At 58.3% G+C, this 16,037-nt stretch overlaps 9 protein-coding genes across 9 annotated transcripts; 4 read left to right on the top strand and 5 right to left on the bottom strand.

The window, feature by feature from the left end:
* Window positions 1–1,094: 1,094 nt before the first annotated feature.
* Window positions 1,095–2,179, bottom strand: C7974DRAFT_178955 (NYN domain-containing protein). Its single transcript, XM_046136319.1, has one exon. The coding sequence runs from the start codon at window positions 2,088–2,090 to the stop codon at window positions 1,260–1,262; it is 831 nt and encodes a 276-aa protein (XP_045996778.1). The 5' UTR covers window positions 2,091–2,179; the 3' UTR covers window positions 1,095–1,259.
* A 28-nt stretch (window positions 2,180–2,207) lies between these two features.
* Window positions 2,208–2,737, bottom strand: C7974DRAFT_393631 (uncharacterized protein). The gene has a single exon (XM_046141796.1). The coding sequence runs from the start codon at window positions 2,665–2,667 to the stop codon at window positions 2,431–2,433; it is 237 nt and encodes a 78-aa protein (XP_045996777.1). The 5' UTR covers window positions 2,668–2,737; the 3' UTR covers window positions 2,208–2,430.
* Window positions 2,738–3,067: 330 nt separating this feature from the next.
* Window positions 3,068–3,681, top strand: C7974DRAFT_412837 (hydrophobic surface binding protein A-domain-containing protein; the record flags this gene model as incomplete). The annotated part of the gene is made up of 2 exons (XM_046143681.1): window positions 3,068–3,380; window positions 3,425–3,681. 2 exons carry the CDS (start codon window positions 3,068–3,070, stop codon window positions 3,679–3,681), a joined length of 570 nt encoding a protein of 189 aa, XP_045996776.1.
* Window positions 3,682–3,840: 159 nt separating this feature from the next.
* C7974DRAFT_178830 (major facilitator superfamily domain-containing protein) lies at window positions 3,841–6,527 on the bottom strand. Its single transcript, XM_046136318.1, has one exon. It carries the CDS (start codon window positions 6,055–6,057, stop codon window positions 4,000–4,002), a length of 2,058 nt encoding a protein of 685 aa, XP_045996775.1. The 5' UTR covers window positions 6,058–6,527; the 3' UTR covers window positions 3,841–3,999.
* A 234-nt stretch (window positions 6,528–6,761) lies between these two features.
* C7974DRAFT_412835 (uncharacterized protein) lies at window positions 6,762–8,269 on the bottom strand (the record flags this gene model as incomplete). Its single annotated transcript, XM_046143680.1, has 4 exons — window positions 6,762–7,399; window positions 7,452–8,064; window positions 8,114–8,151; window positions 8,221–8,269. The coding sequence occupies 4 exons, from the start codon at window positions 8,267–8,269 to the stop codon at window positions 6,762–6,764; spliced, it is 1,338 nt and encodes a 445-aa protein (XP_045996774.1).
* Window positions 8,270–9,103: 834 nt separating this feature from the next.
* On the top strand, window positions 9,104–10,042 carry C7974DRAFT_276665 (S-adenosyl-L-methionine-dependent methyltransferase; the record flags this gene model as incomplete). Its single annotated transcript, XM_046137569.1, has 2 exons — window positions 9,104–9,450; window positions 9,523–10,042. Coding segments are annotated over 2 exons (867 nt in total), but the record flags the coding sequence as incomplete, so codon positions are not given.
* Window positions 10,043–10,665: 623 nt separating this feature from the next.
* On the top strand, window positions 10,666–11,976 carry C7974DRAFT_424119 (peroxisomal biogenesis factor 11). The gene is made up of 2 exons (XM_046144413.1): window positions 10,666–11,031; window positions 11,103–11,976. The coding sequence occupies exons 1-2, from the start codon at window positions 10,965–10,967 to the stop codon at window positions 11,738–11,740; spliced, it is 705 nt and encodes a 234-aa protein (XP_045996772.1). The 5' UTR covers window positions 10,666–10,964; the 3' UTR covers window positions 11,741–11,976.
* Window positions 11,977–11,979: 3 nt separating this feature from the next.
* On the bottom strand, window positions 11,980–13,438 carry C7974DRAFT_393613 (mRNA capping enzyme-domain-containing protein). Its single transcript, XM_046141795.1, has one exon. It carries the CDS (start codon window positions 13,302–13,304, stop codon window positions 12,174–12,176), a length of 1,131 nt encoding a protein of 376 aa, XP_045996771.1. The 5' UTR covers window positions 13,305–13,438; the 3' UTR covers window positions 11,980–12,173.
* A 321-nt stretch (window positions 13,439–13,759) lies between these two features.
* Window positions 13,760–15,673, top strand: C7974DRAFT_393611 (26S proteasome subunit RPN7-domain-containing protein). The gene is made up of 3 exons (XM_046141794.1): window positions 13,760–14,273; window positions 14,320–15,116; window positions 15,161–15,673. The coding sequence occupies exons 1-3, from the start codon at window positions 13,818–13,820 to the stop codon at window positions 15,351–15,353; spliced, it is 1,446 nt and encodes a 481-aa protein (XP_045996770.1). The 5' UTR covers window positions 13,760–13,817; the 3' UTR covers window positions 15,354–15,673.
* Window positions 15,674–16,037: the final 364 nt, after the last annotated feature.

Raw genomic sequence — 16,037 nt, 5'->3', positions numbered from 1 at the left:
CAGTTGTTTTTCCGGGGAGGAGACCTCGTCGTCACTCTCGTGAAGTTTGAAACAGTAGAACCGTATGCAAGACTCTGCGATAGGTGCGTTAGGGGCTGCAATGCTGTTCCTCAATCGGCCCATCGGAGTAACACGCGTTCCCACGATCACAAAAGCTTGTCTTCACACCATTACGCGGAACTGAGAACTACACACCTATCGCATGGCGTGCTACCGACTTTTTGATTGAGTTGTCTGAGTACGGACAGTCGCCGTGGGCAGAGACGGAGATAGCAGCGGTGAGCTCCGTCTTGGCAAGCAGGGGTCGAACCAACAGACAATGGGCTGTCCCCTACTCACACTCTTGACACACGATCCCTGAGGCATAGATCTGAGTCCTTGCTGCTCGAACGCCACAACCGTATCGTCTTCATCTTCTCTGTTAGCCAAAGGCAGTGCACGAGTCTCAGACAACGAACCTCAGGCGCGCTGTAGGATCCTACCGCGATAAGGTTTGGCTCGACTGAAACTCGCTAAGAGCGCATCACCAAAACTTTTGCTGACACTCCTGGACAACACACCTACTTTCTGCGACTTCCTTCATACTTTGAAGAATCTTAAGCCTACGGCCTCGCTTTAACACATCACTTGCAGCAAGAGTTATCGCACCGCCACAGCTTCTCCACCAATCAGTTGATTCGATTCAGCGGACAAACATCACGTCAGCATCAACGAGAAGATGAATTCTACTTTCAACATCACGCTCAAGCGTAAAGCCACACAGACGCAGCTGTCCGTTATCTCACAGCCGGCAAAGAAGATCCAAGAATATGTCACCGACGAAGACTTCCGTGTTCCATTGCAACCTGTCAGCACACCAAGCCACACACGCCCTCTTACCGAGCAGGAGTGGATGAGGTTACAGACTTGGAGCTGGCATACCGGCTGAGACCCACGATAGTAGCAGTTGTAGCACCGCAGGATCGCCAGACCCCACCCAATCCCGGTGTAACACGAATGAGAGGCAGCGGCTGGTTAACTCCGTGGTTGGGCACTCCCCGAACTCTCCAGGACTTGCCACGCACGTCCCAAGTACAGACCATGAAGACGAAAGATCTGGCTGATCAGTCGTGGAAAAAGAATGCGGCGCATCAGACCGATGCAAGATGGCCTCCATCGATCGCGAAAGAGAAACTAGCGACCGCTCTCCGAAACACGCAGGACCTCCAACATGTAACACCGTCGACCGACCTCGTAGAGACCCATGTCAAATTTGACAATCATTCCATTTGGTCGAAACTTCTCTTGACCGGCTTCTGATCCTTCAGACGGACCAAGGCTACCGGTGTCCGGTTCTCGAAGGTCTTCAACCTTACATCCACGATCCCGGAGGCTTCCACGAAATCCTTCAATCGCCCATAGCCGTAATTGCGCGCATTGAGATCCGGCGAAATTCGTCTCAAGTAGTGGCCCACATTGGCCAAATCGGCGCAATTGTCCCCTTCGTCCATGCTGGCGATGATTGCTTTCCTTATAGCATCTAGAGCAGCTTTGTCGATCGGCCTTGGGCCAGTGCGCTCGATGGTCGTCATTGCAGGAGGAGGAGGCCGACTGGGAGATGGGTGCGGTGCTGGTTGTTGGATCAAAGGGAGCTCCACCTCGGCCGCGGGCATAGGTAGCACATCAAAGTAGACAAACTTATCGCATGCGGCAATAAACGCGTTATTCGTTTTCCGCTCACCAAAGCCATACACCGTGACGCCCTGCTCGCGGATGCGCGCCGCAAGACGTGTGAAATCGCTGTCGCTGGACACGATGCAAAAGCTGGAGAAGCGGCCGGTGTACAACAGATCCATAGCATCAATAATCATAGCGCCGTCCGTCGCATTCTTCCCGGTCGTGTACGCGAATTGCTGCATCGGTGTGATAGAGTGGTCCAGCAGGCATGCTTTCCACCCGTTCATGTTGGGCCTGGTCCAGTCGCCGTAGATGCGTCGCACGCTGGCAGTGCCGTAATTGGCGATCTCGGCCATGAGGCCAACGATGACCCGTGGCGAGACATTGTCGCCGTCGATTAGTACTGCTATGTTACCAGCGTTGGTTGCAGCCATTTTGCGTCACGCAGGGCTGTCCGTGAAGCTCTCTCTTAGTGCCATGACGGGAGCCACCCGTACTGATGACTAAGAGGGTGGCGGGGTAGGGGTGTGAAGTGGCTGGTCTCACTCTCTTACAACACAACACCAAGGTCAAATTGTTTATCGCACGATGAAGTTCCCCGATTGATGATAGTGACACGTGTGGCTTATATCAATCGCCTTGGCTTGACATGTTACTACCGTCGTCTGTAGCTTGTTGCCTCACAAGCATGAAGGTTACTGCAGACACATTACAACCGACCGGAATAACACCACGATCGTGCACCTCTTCACGGTTTCATTACACAGGATGATATCAGCGTGCGCAAGCATCTTTTCCTAGACCCCCTCCGTATGGGTTCTGACGTGGTGTCTGAAGATCGAGTATAACAAGTATAATCGAACAGTAGGTACTTAAATTATACAGGTCGCGTTCGCTTTCGTATACCCAGTGTCTCTTCATCCATACCACAAACAAACGCTCCACCCCGCTTCTTCTCCAGAAAAACAAAGACCCTAAGATTGTCACTAGCATCATCGCGGGTCGATCCATACTTTAGCGCAGCCACTGGAGCGCTCTCCGAACCCTTCTCCACATATCGTATCTGTAGCGTACCCGAAATAATACTATGATCTACAGAACTCTAGACTACCATCTATTAGCTCTCGAGCCATGAGTACCGACCTCGGCATTTCCGCTGGCTCGTGGTGAATGTCATCAGCACACTCAGTAACATCTGTAGCGTATCGAGACTCTTGGTTACCCTAAACAACACCATGATCTACAGACCACCAGACTACCATCTACTAATTTACACGCCATGACTACCGACCTCGGTATCTGCGCTAGCTCATGGCGCAATGCCTGTACACCAATGTCGTAAAGAAGCTCACATCCACCTGTGTACCCTCCGCACCAGCCCGTCAACCACCCCAGCACCCACACATCCACCATGCGCCTCCTCACGTTCCTCCCCCTCCTCCCTGCCGCCCTCGCCCTCGCACTCCCCCAATCATTTCTACCCACCGGCCAAACCGTAGTCCAGGACATCATCAACATCCACAACGCCGTCCTCGAGCTCGACGCCACAGTAGCCGCCTACAACGGCGCCCCCTTCCCCACCTCCCTCGTCGCCGGGACCCCCGTGCTCCTCGGCGTCGCCAAAATCCACAGCGTCAACCGCGCCGGCTTCCGGCACGCGCTGGCCGCCGCGCCCTTCTCAGTCCCGGACTCCAACGACGTGATCAACACCGTGACGGCAACGGGTACGTATGCGCGCGCGGCGACAGTACGGGGCTGACCGCAGCAGTCAACAAGAGCATCCCCGCGGCGACGCAGCGGCTGAAGGAGAAGCTGCCGGCGTTCAGGGAGGGCGCGCTGGTGCCCATCGTGATTGCGAGTCTGGCGCTGCTGCTGAGCGACCACGACTCGTTCAGCGCCGCGACGCTGGCGAAGGTGGATCCGGGCGTGGGCGAGGCTAAGATCAAAGAGGGCGCCGACGGGGTCGCGAATATCCACAATGCGATACAGGACGCGATTGTGTTTTACACAGTGAACGCGGTGTAAGGCGCGGATGTGGAGTGTTTGCAGCACAGTGCAGGGGGGCAGACACGTGGGAGGTGCAGAGAGCGATGTTGCATTATGGTTTTCATTCGGGCGGGGGCTCGTATGTGAGGCAAGGAGAGACGACTGATCAGCACGTGGCTGCTACCATGGGTAGGTCGTAGTTACAAAGCGCGGCTGGAGAAACAGAAAAAAACAGTAAACCCGTTGAGCAATCTGAGAAATAAGTCTGAAGAAATCGGAATCGACGTCAGGGTATATCCTCCGTCCCATATACACCGTCTACCATACTATACACCACAGCACCACTCTGGTCTCGTCTTAAACAGTCTCCTTTGGGCGCTCCTGCAAGGGAATGTCCATCATCGGGTACTCCGCCGTGCCGTCGCATCGCGTGAACCCGGGTGTGGAAATCGCCGTGGGAAGTCCTTTCGGCATGTCGATTGGCGACGGTGTCTGCGAAGGCGTCTGCGACGCGCTCTTGAGCCCGTACTTGGTGTTGAGCTGCTTGCGCATCTTGTACTGCTTCTCGCCGAACGTCATGAGGAACCCGATGCCGGCCAGCACCGCATACACAATCCACACGCTCTTCAGACTCTCGTTGAACGCGTTGACGATCTGCACCTGGTTCTTTGCGCCGAAGCTGCTGACAAAGGCCGCTGATGCGTGTTGGTATGCTTGGCCCTTGGCGAGCTGCGACTGCGCAGTCTTGCTTCCGATGGTGGGGAGAAGCGAGGTGAAGCGCACGTTGAACACGGCGCCGGGGATGGCGACACCGAAGAGGGATCCGGTGCCGCGGAGGAAAGCCCATGAGCCGGCGGCGGCGCCCGTACTGCTCTCCGGCAGTTTGACTTGCACGGCTGGCAGCATGGTGGAGATGACTATTCCAAGACCGCCAGCGACGACAAGCTGGAGCACGAGCCAGACTGAGATTGGGGTTGAGGGACCCAGGAGCACGCATAGACTCAAGCCGGTGGTCATAATACCGAAACCGATGATGTGCATGGGCTTGTACTTACCCCAGAGGCTCATGAGCGGGCCACCGACGGCAGCGCATACCACGACGGCGAGTGTGGTGGGCATGACTTCGACACCCGATTGGCTTGGGGAAGATCCCTTCACAGCCTGAAAGAAGGGCGGGAGATAGAACTGGAAGCCGTAGGTGATGAAGCCGTGGATGGTTGTCAGGGCGAAGGAGATGACCGTCGTGCGGTTCGAGAACACATGCGGCGGCATAATGGGGTATTTGCAGCGCGCAGAGCGTTCCCAAAAGGCGAGCCCGACGAAACCCACAAGGCCCAATGCTCCAGGCGTGATGACAGACCAGTGAGACCATGGGTTCGGTGCACCTCCTGTGCTGAGCGAGATGAGCAGCATGACCACGGAGAAGGTGAGGAGTCCAGTGCCGAGGTAATCGACCCTCTTGAGCTCATCCAGCACGGAACACTCTTGAGCCTTCATGCCTCCGCCGACATCGAGCCACAGGTAGATGATGACAAAGGCAACGAAGCAGACAGGGATGTTGACGTAGAAGCACCATCGCCAGTTGAGCTCCGCGAAGACGCCTCCAAGAAGTGGTCCGAGGCAGGTGCCGATGGAGAAGACAATGTGCTTGATGGCAAGGTACGGCCCACGCTTCCTCAGCGGGACGATGTCGCAGAGGATCATCTCAGCAAACAAATCGATACCTCCTGTTCCGAACCCCTGTACGATTCTTCCGAAGATAAGAACGGCACCTGAGTTAGCAACGCCGCAGATGGCGCTCCCAATAGCGAAGACAGTAACGGCTGTCATCATTGGAATCTTCCTCCCCCACATATCACCAAGCTGGCTGTACAGCGGCTGGAAGATTGTGCTTGCGAGGAGGAAAGCTGTAGCGACCCATGAAAATTTGGTGCCGAGATTGAGGGCGTCTGAGATAGTGGGTAGGGCAGTGTTCGTGACGCTGCCTTCAAGAGCGGACAGCAGCAACGGCAAGCACATCGCAATGAAAGAGCGCCAGAAGCCTTTTGTTCGTGTCCATTTCTCTGAAGGCGTTGTCGAGAATTCAGAGGGGCACGATTGAAGGGTTGGCCGGATTGGCCGATCCTTGTTTGAGGGGAAATCAGAGGTGGTAATCTGCTGCAGTTGTTGACCAAAGCTGACTTGACGTTCAACGTGAGGTGTCGGGCCTTCTCTACACTTCAGTGAAGAAGGCTTTGACGGCGGAGGGCCATTGACAGCCAGAGTGGAGGAAGACTGGGCGGGGGCGAATGTTGCACAAGAAGCATTAGGTGACTGTACCGCTGTCTCGGCGAAGGAATATTGACTGGCATTGAAAGCGGCCTGTGTGATCGACGATCGTCTCGAGGACGGTGTCGACTTTGGGAAGGCCTGCATGTTGAAGGAAATGATGTTGGAGACGTTCGGCGAAGTGCTATGAGACAGCCGCGCTCAGCTATATGTGCACTGAGTGCTGAGAGGAGAAGACTAGCTAGACAACGAAGAATGCTCGAGTATTCTTGGTAAGCCTTTAAGTGTGTGCATAGAGATGCCCGTGCATGACGTTCTCTGTGGAACGTCAAGTCAACGGAAAGGAACCAGTGTTCGGAATGACCCTGAAACAGCCTTGGGGAGGCACACAACATGATTCGTGGTTCAGGCCTGGCTCTGGGAGGCAGCGAAGATGTGCTGCTGTGCATCCATGGTCGTGGGCCTAACAAGGGTGCCACGAAGCAGCCGGAATGAGAGATATTACTCCACAAGAATCAAAGCATAGGTGCCCACAAGATCCGTATCTACTTGCATAACCAAAGCCGGTGATACTGGGAATGCCATCGAGATTGCAGCCGTTGCTGTGCACCAGAATCAGTGGGGTGTTTGTATATGCTACCGAAAAAGGTACTGTTCTTACAAGTTGGGAGGATAGATAGACATCGCTACCACTCATTGGACAAGGACAATGCTCTGGATCAGCGAATTTTTTTAAACCACTCCACGTCAAATCAAAATTGAAAATGTTGAACCAGTTCTGGACGTCATTGAGGTGAAAATTCTACATTTGTGAATTGTATCAGTCACAGAAGGACGCATCATGCACTCGACTATACCTCGCCCTTCTTGACTTGGCGCATACCAATCTTTATCATCGGGCTCTGCATGAGTGTTTCCCAGTCGTGGATGAAGTAAGACTGTTTCAGCGAGATCTCCATCTCTGTTTGGCCTCTCTCGAGAACCTCGTCGTCGTATGCTTGGACGGCCTCGGCGAGTGGTGCCGAGCCCTTGGATACTGACACAATCGTGCTAACGAAATTGGAAGCGTCCTGCAGAGCATTATTCAAGCCTTGGCCGCGATCTGCAGAATGGATTGTATCAGTGATAAGATCTGGGGTGTGGGGGTCCAGGGTCCCGTAGACTGTGGTAACGCAGGAACGCGAAAACTTACGAGGGGTCATGGGATGAGCGGCATCTCCACATAGCGTCATTCTTCCTCCTCTGTTATCCCACTTCTTCGATTTCTCCCAATAGGTCAGTTTGTCCATGGGGATTGTCGTACCGTCCGCGACGGCGCGGCCAACTGAGCGCCAGGGTTCGGCATATTCCTCGCAGCGTGCCTTGAAGAACTTCAGACGGCCCTCATTGGTGGTTAAGTCGGCAGAAGGGGGCGTCGTCTTGTCGTTCCAGCTCTGCATGACCTGGAAGCTCCAAGTCTCGGGCTTGTTAGTGTCGGGCACGTCCATAACTGACTGCGGATCAGCGGCCCGGTCGGTAGGCATGTAAGGGGTAGAACGTACTCGACAACCAATACATAGTTCCGTGATCAGGATGGATGCTGTTGAGGAAGATCTTGTTATACGCCCGTATCTGCAGGGCTAGCTCCGCGTTGAACTTGTAGGGAAAATTGATAAGGTTCACGGGGACGGTCGTCAGCTGCGCGTCTTCGTAGCCGACGATTGACTCCCTGAACAGCGACTTCGCTCCGTCAGTGCCAACAGCCACATCGCCCACGGCATGCTCGCCGTCCTTGAACTCGACCTTGACTCGTCCGTTGTCCGGCGACGAAGCGTCGTCGATTACGTAGGCACGTACAACCTGCTTGCCGTACTGCACGTCAATGCCCTCGCTGAACAAGTTACGCATTTTCTTTCGGCTGACCCGCATCGGCTTTTCGGCGCCCATCTCCATGATCAGGTCTCCGGTCTTGCCATTGTGGATGGGCAGCCCGGTCACAGCGTCAGGTTTCAGAGACGGATCGGCATAGGTTTCGTTGAAACGGGCAGTGAGCTCGTCAGGGAGGCAGGAGGCGATATGGGACGAGCCCCAATGGAGGGTCATGCCCCATTCTCGGGGCCGCGTCTGATATGTTGTGCTTGACTCAGATTCAAAGATGGTGAAGGCAATGCCGTTCTGCAGGCAGACGTCAGGGTGATGCTGGTTTTGTGTTCTCTCGACGCACCTTTTTCAGACCCTGAGCTACAAGCAGACCACTTGTGCCTGTGTTTCTGCTTAGCCCAAGCTACCCCTCCATGCCATTCTCACGCCATTCTCATGCGTTTCACTTACCGGCGCCGGCAATGAGGACATGCAGGTCGTTCTTAGTGGAGCCTGTCATCCTGAACAGTTGTACGATGCGACTCGCGTGCAGTACGTGTACCAGATCTCTGGGAAGGAGTCGTCTGCTGTCATCATGTATGAGCTGCTACATCTGCTTTCGGCGAGCTAATTCAGCAGCTACAGTAGCGTATTGACGGCTCGAGATCACGCAGGGACGGCCCATACAGCCGCGTTAGACGAGGGCTTCAACACGGCCTGATGTGTACAGTAGTTGTCAGCTTCCGCACATCTGCCGCTCTGACCTCCAGAATCGCAGTTGCTCGTTACGGTAGATGCCCTTCACAGCTCTTGCCACATTTGGTGCGCGCTGCAGCTCCAGCCACCCAGTGTTGCCCCTCACCCCATCAGCGGCAAGCTCCGAGGAACACCAGCTTCGCTACCCAAAACCATTCATAAGCGAATGCGCTCCCCGAAAAATGTTATTGGCCAGGACTGAAGCGGCAAAAACGTCAAAGGGTCTAGCAAGAAGCGATCAACGGATGTGGGACGTTTGCCGGCGCCACGGAAGCTGCGTGCGTCTTCGGCGGGCTACTTCGCCGACGTCTTCGAGAGACTGTATCCTTGATTCCCGCTACCAGCCTCGACATTGTTGCTGTGTACCGCTGTAGCACGACAGCGCTGTTGTGACTCTACATTGTGATCGAAAGGCACGTGGTTGTCTGCATTCCAGGATTTGAGGGTCGTGCAAGAGCTTGGACGTCAACGTGTGACTGGACAGTGGCACGAAACGAGCCAGCACGAGCGAGGCCTGACGACCACCATGGAGACCAGTGCAAGTGAAATCGAATCGCAGGCCGCTGGCAATGGCGCGAGCGATCTTGACGTCTGGTCTAACTCAGACGCTGACTCGTCGTATGGAGATCTCGCGTCTGAAACGGCTTCGTTGACGTCTAGCATCATGGCTGGCCATTTTGAGAACGGGAGACGGTACCACGCTTACCAGAAAGCGAGCGGGGAGTACATCCTGCCAGACGACGAGCAGGAGCAGGACCGACTGGACATCAAGTATGCATCGATACAGCTGGTCTTCAGCGACAAGGTCACCTTCGCCCCGCTTGAAGGTCCTCAACAAATCCTCGACATCGGGACGGGAACCGGTATCTGGGCCATTGATGCCGGCGAGCAGTTTCCTAGTGCTACTGTGACTGCGACAGATCTAAGTCCTATCCAGCCCACATGGTGTGTACCCGCTGAACCCACTCTCATCAACACCCGCCGTCTGATGTCTGACGGACCGCTAATTGCCGACAGGGTCCCGCCGAACGTAAAGTTTGAGATTGACGATGCAGAAGCGGACTGGACCTGGCCGCTCGACCACTTCGATCTCGTCCACATGCGCACCATGACCGGTTGCATACGCAACTGGGACAAGCTATTCGCACAGGCCTACGCGCACACCAGGCCCGGCGGCTACATCGAGCTGCAGGAGATGGACTACATGGCCATCATGCAGCCGACGTCGCGCAAGCCGGGGACGTCGTTCAACACGTGGTGCGTGGAGCAGGGCAAAGCGGCGATGAAGGTCGGCGTGTGCCTGCGCACGAGCGTGGAATTCATCAAGGGCCACCTGGAGAAAGCCGGGTTCGTCGACATCACGGTGCGCGAGTTCAAGCTGCCCATCGGGCCGTGGCCGAAGCAGAAGCGGCTGCGCGACGCGGGGCTGCTGCAGCTGAGCGCGATGCTCGAGGGCATCGAGGGGCTGAGCCTGCGGCTGCTGAAGTTCTACGACGGCTGGTCCCTCGAGGAACTGCAGGTGCTGCTGGCGAAGGTGCGGGGCGAGTTGAAGGACCCTGGGTGTCATGCCTACTGGCCACTGTAAGTCAGCCTCCTTTTCGTCATGCAGGGACTAATAAGCGCAGCATTGTGGTCGTCGGCAGGAGACCCGAGTAGAGTTGTATGTACATGAGCATAGCATCAATACCCATTATCTCATTCACACTGTCTGCATCACGGCATGTCTCACGTGATCCCTCTCGCAGCCACGCAAGAAATTGGTGTACAGCAATTACAAGAAATTCGTGTAAAGCAACTACTCCACGCTGCGCACTGACCGTGAGAAACCACACTCGAAGCTCGGTAAGTGAGATTTGCACAGCCATCCAGCCTCGGGTTTAGAAGCAGGAGCCGCATCACATGCCCAGAGTGAGGCAGGAGGACATAGTTGAGTGATTGTAGATCGGAACACATCGTATGAATGTCAATTCACGAGGGATATCTTGGCGGACACGGCGCTGTCGTGCTCAATGGCGTGGCAAGCCCTTGGGCAGGGTTTACATTCTCCGCCTGGGAGTCGCACGTCTTCCATCACGTCAAGCCTCGGAAGCGAAAGCCGTCTATTGTGCAGTGAACATGTCTCTCCTGCCATAATTTCTGCCATAGTTTCTGCCACAATTTCCACCTCCGCAATGTCACATGTCATTCACAAACCCACAAGCACCCCAGCCCGGCAGTCGACTCGCCCGTGACCTGGCGCCCAGACCCGCCCGGTTGCCGAGGTTGGTCACAAGCGTTCCCCAGCTTGCGGCCGCGATGTCGCAACCGCGTCCGACCTTATCTCCTCATCGGCTCGGCCACCCGTCACCTCTGCACATCCGCGATTAATTCTATCTCGACGCCCTGCCCTCAACCGGACGGCGCGCTGCATTGAACACATCAAGTCTGAGGACCGAGAGATTTAGAGATACACAGCCAAAATGGTCGCAGACGCCCTCGTCTACCACCCCACGGTGTCGCACTACCTCAAGTTCGTCGCCACGACCGGTGCGTCCCCCACCCTCCCCCTTCCCTTCTAGCCCAATCCCATATGAATATCAACAGCTAACGCCCCCCAGTCGGCCGCGACAAAGCCCTCCGCACGGTCCAATACTTCGCGCGCTTCCTGGCGTGGTACCTCTACCGCACGAACCGCCCCCTCAGCACCATCGCCCCCTTCGACACCACAAAGAAACAGCTCGGCACCGCGCGCAAACTCCTGCGCGTCGGGAAATTCATCGAGCACTTCAAAGCGGCCGCCGTCGCGTCCGACGCCGCGCTCGACCCCGTGGTGAAATTCACCGCCGTGGGCCGGCAGCTGGGGTATGCGCTGTACCTGCTCCTGGACACGGCGAATATCTTGGATGCGACGGGCATTCGTAAGAGCGCGTCCAGCGCGAGCTTGCTGAGGAGCGCGAACCAAGCCTGGGCCACCGGTATTTCCTTCAGCATCGCACACAGCTTCTACGCGCTGTACACCCTGCGCGCCCGCAGCGCTCTGGTGGCCGCGAGCAGCGACCCGGAGAAAGTAGTCGAGCGGAAGAAGGTCGATAAGGAGCTCGGCGCGGTGAAGGTCCAGCTTGTTAGTGATTTATGTGATATCACGATTCCGGCGACTGCGTTGGGGTGGGTCGCGTTGGATGATGGGGTGGTGGGGTTGGCGGGGACGGCGAGTTCGCTGTTGGGGGTTTGGGGGCAGTGGAAGAAGACGGCGTAGGGTTGGATATAAGTTTGGTGGTGGGGTTGGGGGCAGGGGTGTACGGTGGTTTTCATCGAGGTGTTCTGCGAATGTGTTTATATCGTTGTTCATGTGCCCGGATGATGGTTTTCGTGTGCTCGTGCTCGTCACCCGGCTTTTCGGAGTCTATACTGTCGCCCTGCAAGCATGCGTGCAGCTTATTATCTCGCTTCGAATGCAAGGCTCGCTCTCGCGTTACAGGGTCAAGCGTGGAACATCTTGCACTGACATATTGCACTGATAGATTTGATCTGATACTGAGTCGCTTCGTTGCGGTATTGCACCGTGTACACGCCCGCCATTGCCGGGCAGCACCAAAAGAAGGAAAAGCCAACGCCGTAGCCACACCCCAAGCGCCATCCTGCTTGCCAAACCACTTCGTAGTCACTTGGCAGCCCCCGTGATGTCATACCTACACCTTATAGAAGCAGAACGCGTGATAAAACCCACACGCCTCCATCTCCTCCTCGCTCGTCAGCAGCCTGCCGCCCCCCCTCTCCCTAACCCCCATCCTTTCACTCAACGGCCCGAGCTCGCGGTCCTCCTTCCCTTCATCCCACACCTCGCGGAACGGGCGCCGGTACTGCAGTTCCAGATTGTAGTCTTCGGCGAGCGCGCGGAAGGCCTCCCAGGGCACGACGTACTCGGGGGCCTCGACGGCTTCGATCAGGTGGTAGAAGTACTTCCAGCCGTAGGGCGGGCGGAAGACGCCGTCGGGGGGTGTCGGGGTGGAGAATTTGACGCGGTAGAGGGCGTTGCCGAAGGCGAGGTTGGGGTCGGCGAGCTCGCCTTCCTCGGGGGCGGACTCGGGGGCGGCGGGTTTGGCGGCGGTAGTTTTGGTGTCGGGCTCAGCGTCCTCCGGCTTCGGGCTGTCGAGGCTCTTCTCCGGGTCCCAGTCCTCGTCGTCGCTGGCGAAGGCGGGGCGGTCGTCGTCGTCGGCGTCGGCGGGCGCGGTGCCGTTCGCCTTGTGGTGCTCCAGGACCTTGGCGGACAGCAGGTCGGAGTTCGGGATGCAGCCGATGAAGCGGCCGCCCTTCTTCAGGGCGCCGGCGACGTTGCGCAGCATGCCCTTGGCCTTGGCCTCGCTCTCAAAGGCGTAGTGCATGCAGAACATCATGGTGACCATGTCCCAGCCGCCGCCGCCCCAGCGCTGGCTCTGGGCGTTGCCCGGGCCGACGCCCGGGTCGATGCCGACGTCGCGGATGATGGGGATGTCGCCCAGCCACTCGCCGAAGCAGTCCTTTGCGTAGAACTCGGCGTGGAACAGGCGGCGCGACTTCTTCTGCATCTGGGCGTAGCGGTCCTTGGCCTGCTTGATACTGACATCGGCAGGGTCGCAGCCGACGTACAGCTCGACCTTGCGCGAGGCCTGCCACTTCTGCAGGTCGCCGCCCTTGCCGCAGCCGATGTCGAGGATCTTGAGGTTGCGCTCGTCGCCGATGAACTTGTGGATCAGCGACGACTTGACCCAGTTGTTGTAGCTGCGCAGGCCCTTGATCTTGCTGTCCGTCTGCCGCCACTCGCGCCCGCGCTCCGGCACCATGTTGTAGTGCTGCTTGACCACGTCGTGCACGCCGCGGGAGGCTGCTTCCTGCTGGGCCGTGCGGGCGTCGCGCTGCTCGCGCTCCAGCTGCTGGCGGCGCGCCGCCTCGCGGTCGGCGGCCGAGATGCGCGAGGCGGCGCCGGGGCGCTTGCGCTGGCGGGGCGGCGACCTGGAGCGCGAGCGCGAGCGCGACGGGGAGCGGCCGCGCTTCTCGGCCATGGGGTGTGGTGGGTGGTGCGGGTGGTGGTGGGTGGTTCAAGGCGGGCGGTGGTGCGGGCGGCGGTAGCGGAGGCGATATTGCTGGGCGGTTGCTGGGTGAGCGGATTGCCGGGGTATCTCGTTGCTGGGCGATTGTTGGTGAGCGGATTGCTGTGAGTGGATTGCTGGGTGAGCGGTTGCTGGGGTCTTTCTTCGGTCGTCCGCAGAGCTAGCTACCACCGAGCTCACCGCGCTGCCAAGCACGTTGCATCACCGCGCCTCCACCACCACTCCAACACCCACACACCTCCCACCATGGGCGACCCGCAATTCGCCAAGTACCCCGACCTGCAGCTGGCCCAGCATGTGTTCCAGCTCACCAACCCCGCCGCCGCCCGGCCCGCCAAGCAGGCGTCGCTGAAGACGGTGCAGGACGCCATCGAGACACACAGCATGGCCCCGCTGTACCGCTACCTCGCCCACCCCGCCGACGGCGTGCTGAACGCCCCGGGCGAGGGCACCGCCGACCAGCCGACCGCCCACCGCCGCCCGTCGGCCAGCATCGCCAGCATGCTCGCCACCCGCACGCCCGCGCTGGACGCCCCGCTGGCCTGGGACGAGGCGCTGTACGAGCGCCTCAAGGCCGCGAACGAGGCCGAGCTCGAGGCCATCCAGAAGGAGGAGGACGAGGCCGCCGAGAAGGCCGGCGAGACCGAGGTGCAGGCTGCGCGGGGCAAGCGCGCCGAGCTGTACAACCGCATCGGCGACAAGGTGCGTGGACGCGGACAGAAGTGATCAGCATACTGACACCGCGCAGGACAAGGCCATTGCCAGCTACGAGGCCATCTTCGACAAGACGGGCATCCTGGGCACCAAGATCGACATCGTGCTGGCCATCATCCGCCTGGCCCTGTTCTTCGGCGACAAGGTGCTGGCCAAGAAGAGCATCGAGCGCGCGAGTGCGCTGGTCGAGAGTGGCGGCGACTGGGACCGCCGCAACCGCCTCAAGGCCTACACCGGCCTGCACCTGCTCACTGTGCGCTCCCACGCCCAGGCCGCGCCGCTGCTGCTCGACAGCCTGTCCACCTTCACCAGCTACGAGCTCTGCAGCTACTCCAGCCTCGTCATCTACGCCATCCTCGCCGGCTCGTCCTCGCTGAAGCGTGTCGACTTCAAGTCCAAGGTCGTCGACGCCCCCGAGATCAAGGCCATCGTCGGCAGCGGCGAGGAGAAGCTGTCGGCCATCACAGGGCACACGTCGGCCGGGCCCGGCGCCGGCGACGAGGACATGGCCGACGCCTCGACGTCCACAGCCGCGCCCGTCAACCTCACAACGCTCGGCGGCCAGCAGGACAAGGAGGCCGCCATCGACTTCGCGCCGCTGTCCGGGCTCGTCAAGAGCCTGTACGAGGGCAACTACAAGAACTTCTTCACCGCCCTGGGCGAGACCGAGACGGCCTTCCTCAGCCAGGACCGCTACCTGTACGAGCACCGCGGCTGGTACGTGCGCGAGATGCGCCTGCGCGGCTACCAGCAGCTGCTGCAGTCGTACCGCGTCGTCGGGCTGCAGAGCATGGCGCACGACTTTGGCGTCACGGTCGACTTTCTGGACAGGTGGGTTTTTTTGTCACGTCACACGTTCAATGCTAACAGCACAGGGACCTCGCCAAGTTCATCGCCGCCGACCGCATCCCGTGCACCATCGACCGCGTCAAGGGCATCATCGAGACCAACCGGCCCGACGACAAGAACAAGCAGTACGGGGACGTGGTCAAGCAGGGCGACCAGCTCATCACCAAGCTGCAGAAGTACGGCCAGGCCGTGCGGCTGCGCGGCAGCGAGCGCGGTTAGCGTGGGACAGACAGTGTGAGTGTGATGTAGGCCGTCTGCGGTGCGCAGAGTACGGGTACGAGTAGACAGTCGTCTGCGGCGCGCAAAGTACGAGTATGAGTAGACAGCCGTCTGCGGACGCGCAAAAGACACGAGTTACGTCAAGAGCATGCAGATACGATACTCAGACATGTTGGATGCACCAGCTACGTGAGGTCGTCAGTCGTGAGAGGTGCTAATGCTACGTGATATCGGCCGTCGTGAAGAGCTGACAATGTGAAGAGCCGACAATGTGAAGAGCCGACAATGTGAAGAGCTGACAATGTGAAGAGCCGACAATGCTGCGTGCGTCGACAGCAACTACGTGATCTTGACACCCGCATGGCGACAACGCAAGCAAGCCGCAGTCACCAGTCCACTCATCACCGCCCTGCACGCCATGCACCACCCGGACCCCCTTGCCTACCCGCCGCTCCCGTCGCAGACGCGGGCAGATACGCGGCCCATCTCCTCAGCTCCCCCGAACCTCATCAGCTAGATCCCCCGTCCCCTCCCACTCACGCACCACGCACCACTCACCACTCACCACTCGATTGCGCAGACTGCCTCCCACGCTGCTGGCCACGACCCGCGCTTTAAAGTGCGTAGTGCGTGAGCGATTACGAGACGCTGATACACCGATACACACCGATACACTCGAGCGAT

The sequence above is a fragment of the Boeremia exigua genome, assembly GCF_020726555.1.
Source record: "Boeremia exigua strain MPI-SDFR-AT-0100 chromosome Unknown C7974scaffold_6, whole genome shotgun sequence".
Classification (NCBI taxonomy): domain Eukaryota; kingdom Fungi; phylum Ascomycota; class Dothideomycetes; order Pleosporales; family Didymellaceae; genus Boeremia; species Boeremia exigua.
The sequence above is the reverse complement of the archived record's forward strand: the minus strand, read 5'-3'. Positions and strand labels throughout refer to the sequence as shown.

Bases quoted from the DNA above. Each gene is read 5' to 3' on its own strand.
- C7974DRAFT_393613 (XM_046141795.1), bottom strand. From the start codon at position 13,304: ATGGTGCCGGAGCGCGGGCGCGAGTGGCGGCAGACGGACAGCAAGATC.
- C7974DRAFT_393631 (XM_046141796.1), bottom strand. From the start codon at position 2,667: ATGGATCGACCCGCGATGATGCTAGTGACAATCTTAGGGTCTTTGTTT.
- C7974DRAFT_178830 (XM_046136318.1), bottom strand. From the start codon at position 6,057: ATGCAGGCCTTCCCAAAGTCGACACCGTCCTCGAGACGATCGTCGATC.
- C7974DRAFT_393611 (XM_046141794.1), top strand. From the start codon at position 13,818: ATGGGCGACCCGCAATTCGCCAAGTACCCCGACCTGCAGCTGGCCCAG. The intron at 14,274-14,319 runs GTGCGTGGACGC...GACACCGCGCAG, and splicing joins ACAACCGCATCGGCGACAAG to GACAAGGCCATTGCCAGCTA. The intron at 15,117-15,160 runs GTGGGTTTTTTT...CTAACAGCACAG, and splicing joins ACGGTCGACTTTCTGGACAG to GGACCTCGCCAAGTTCATCG.
- C7974DRAFT_424119 (XM_046144413.1), top strand. From the start codon at position 10,965: ATGGTCGCAGACGCCCTCGTCTACCACCCCACGGTGTCGCACTACCTC. The intron at 11,032-11,102 runs GTGCGTCCCCCA...AACGCCCCCCAG, and splicing joins CAAGTTCGTCGCCACGACCG to TCGGCCGCGACAAAGCCCTC.
- C7974DRAFT_178955 (XM_046136319.1), bottom strand. From the start codon at position 2,090: ATGGCTGCAACCAACGCTGGTAACATAGCAGTACTAATCGACGGCGAC.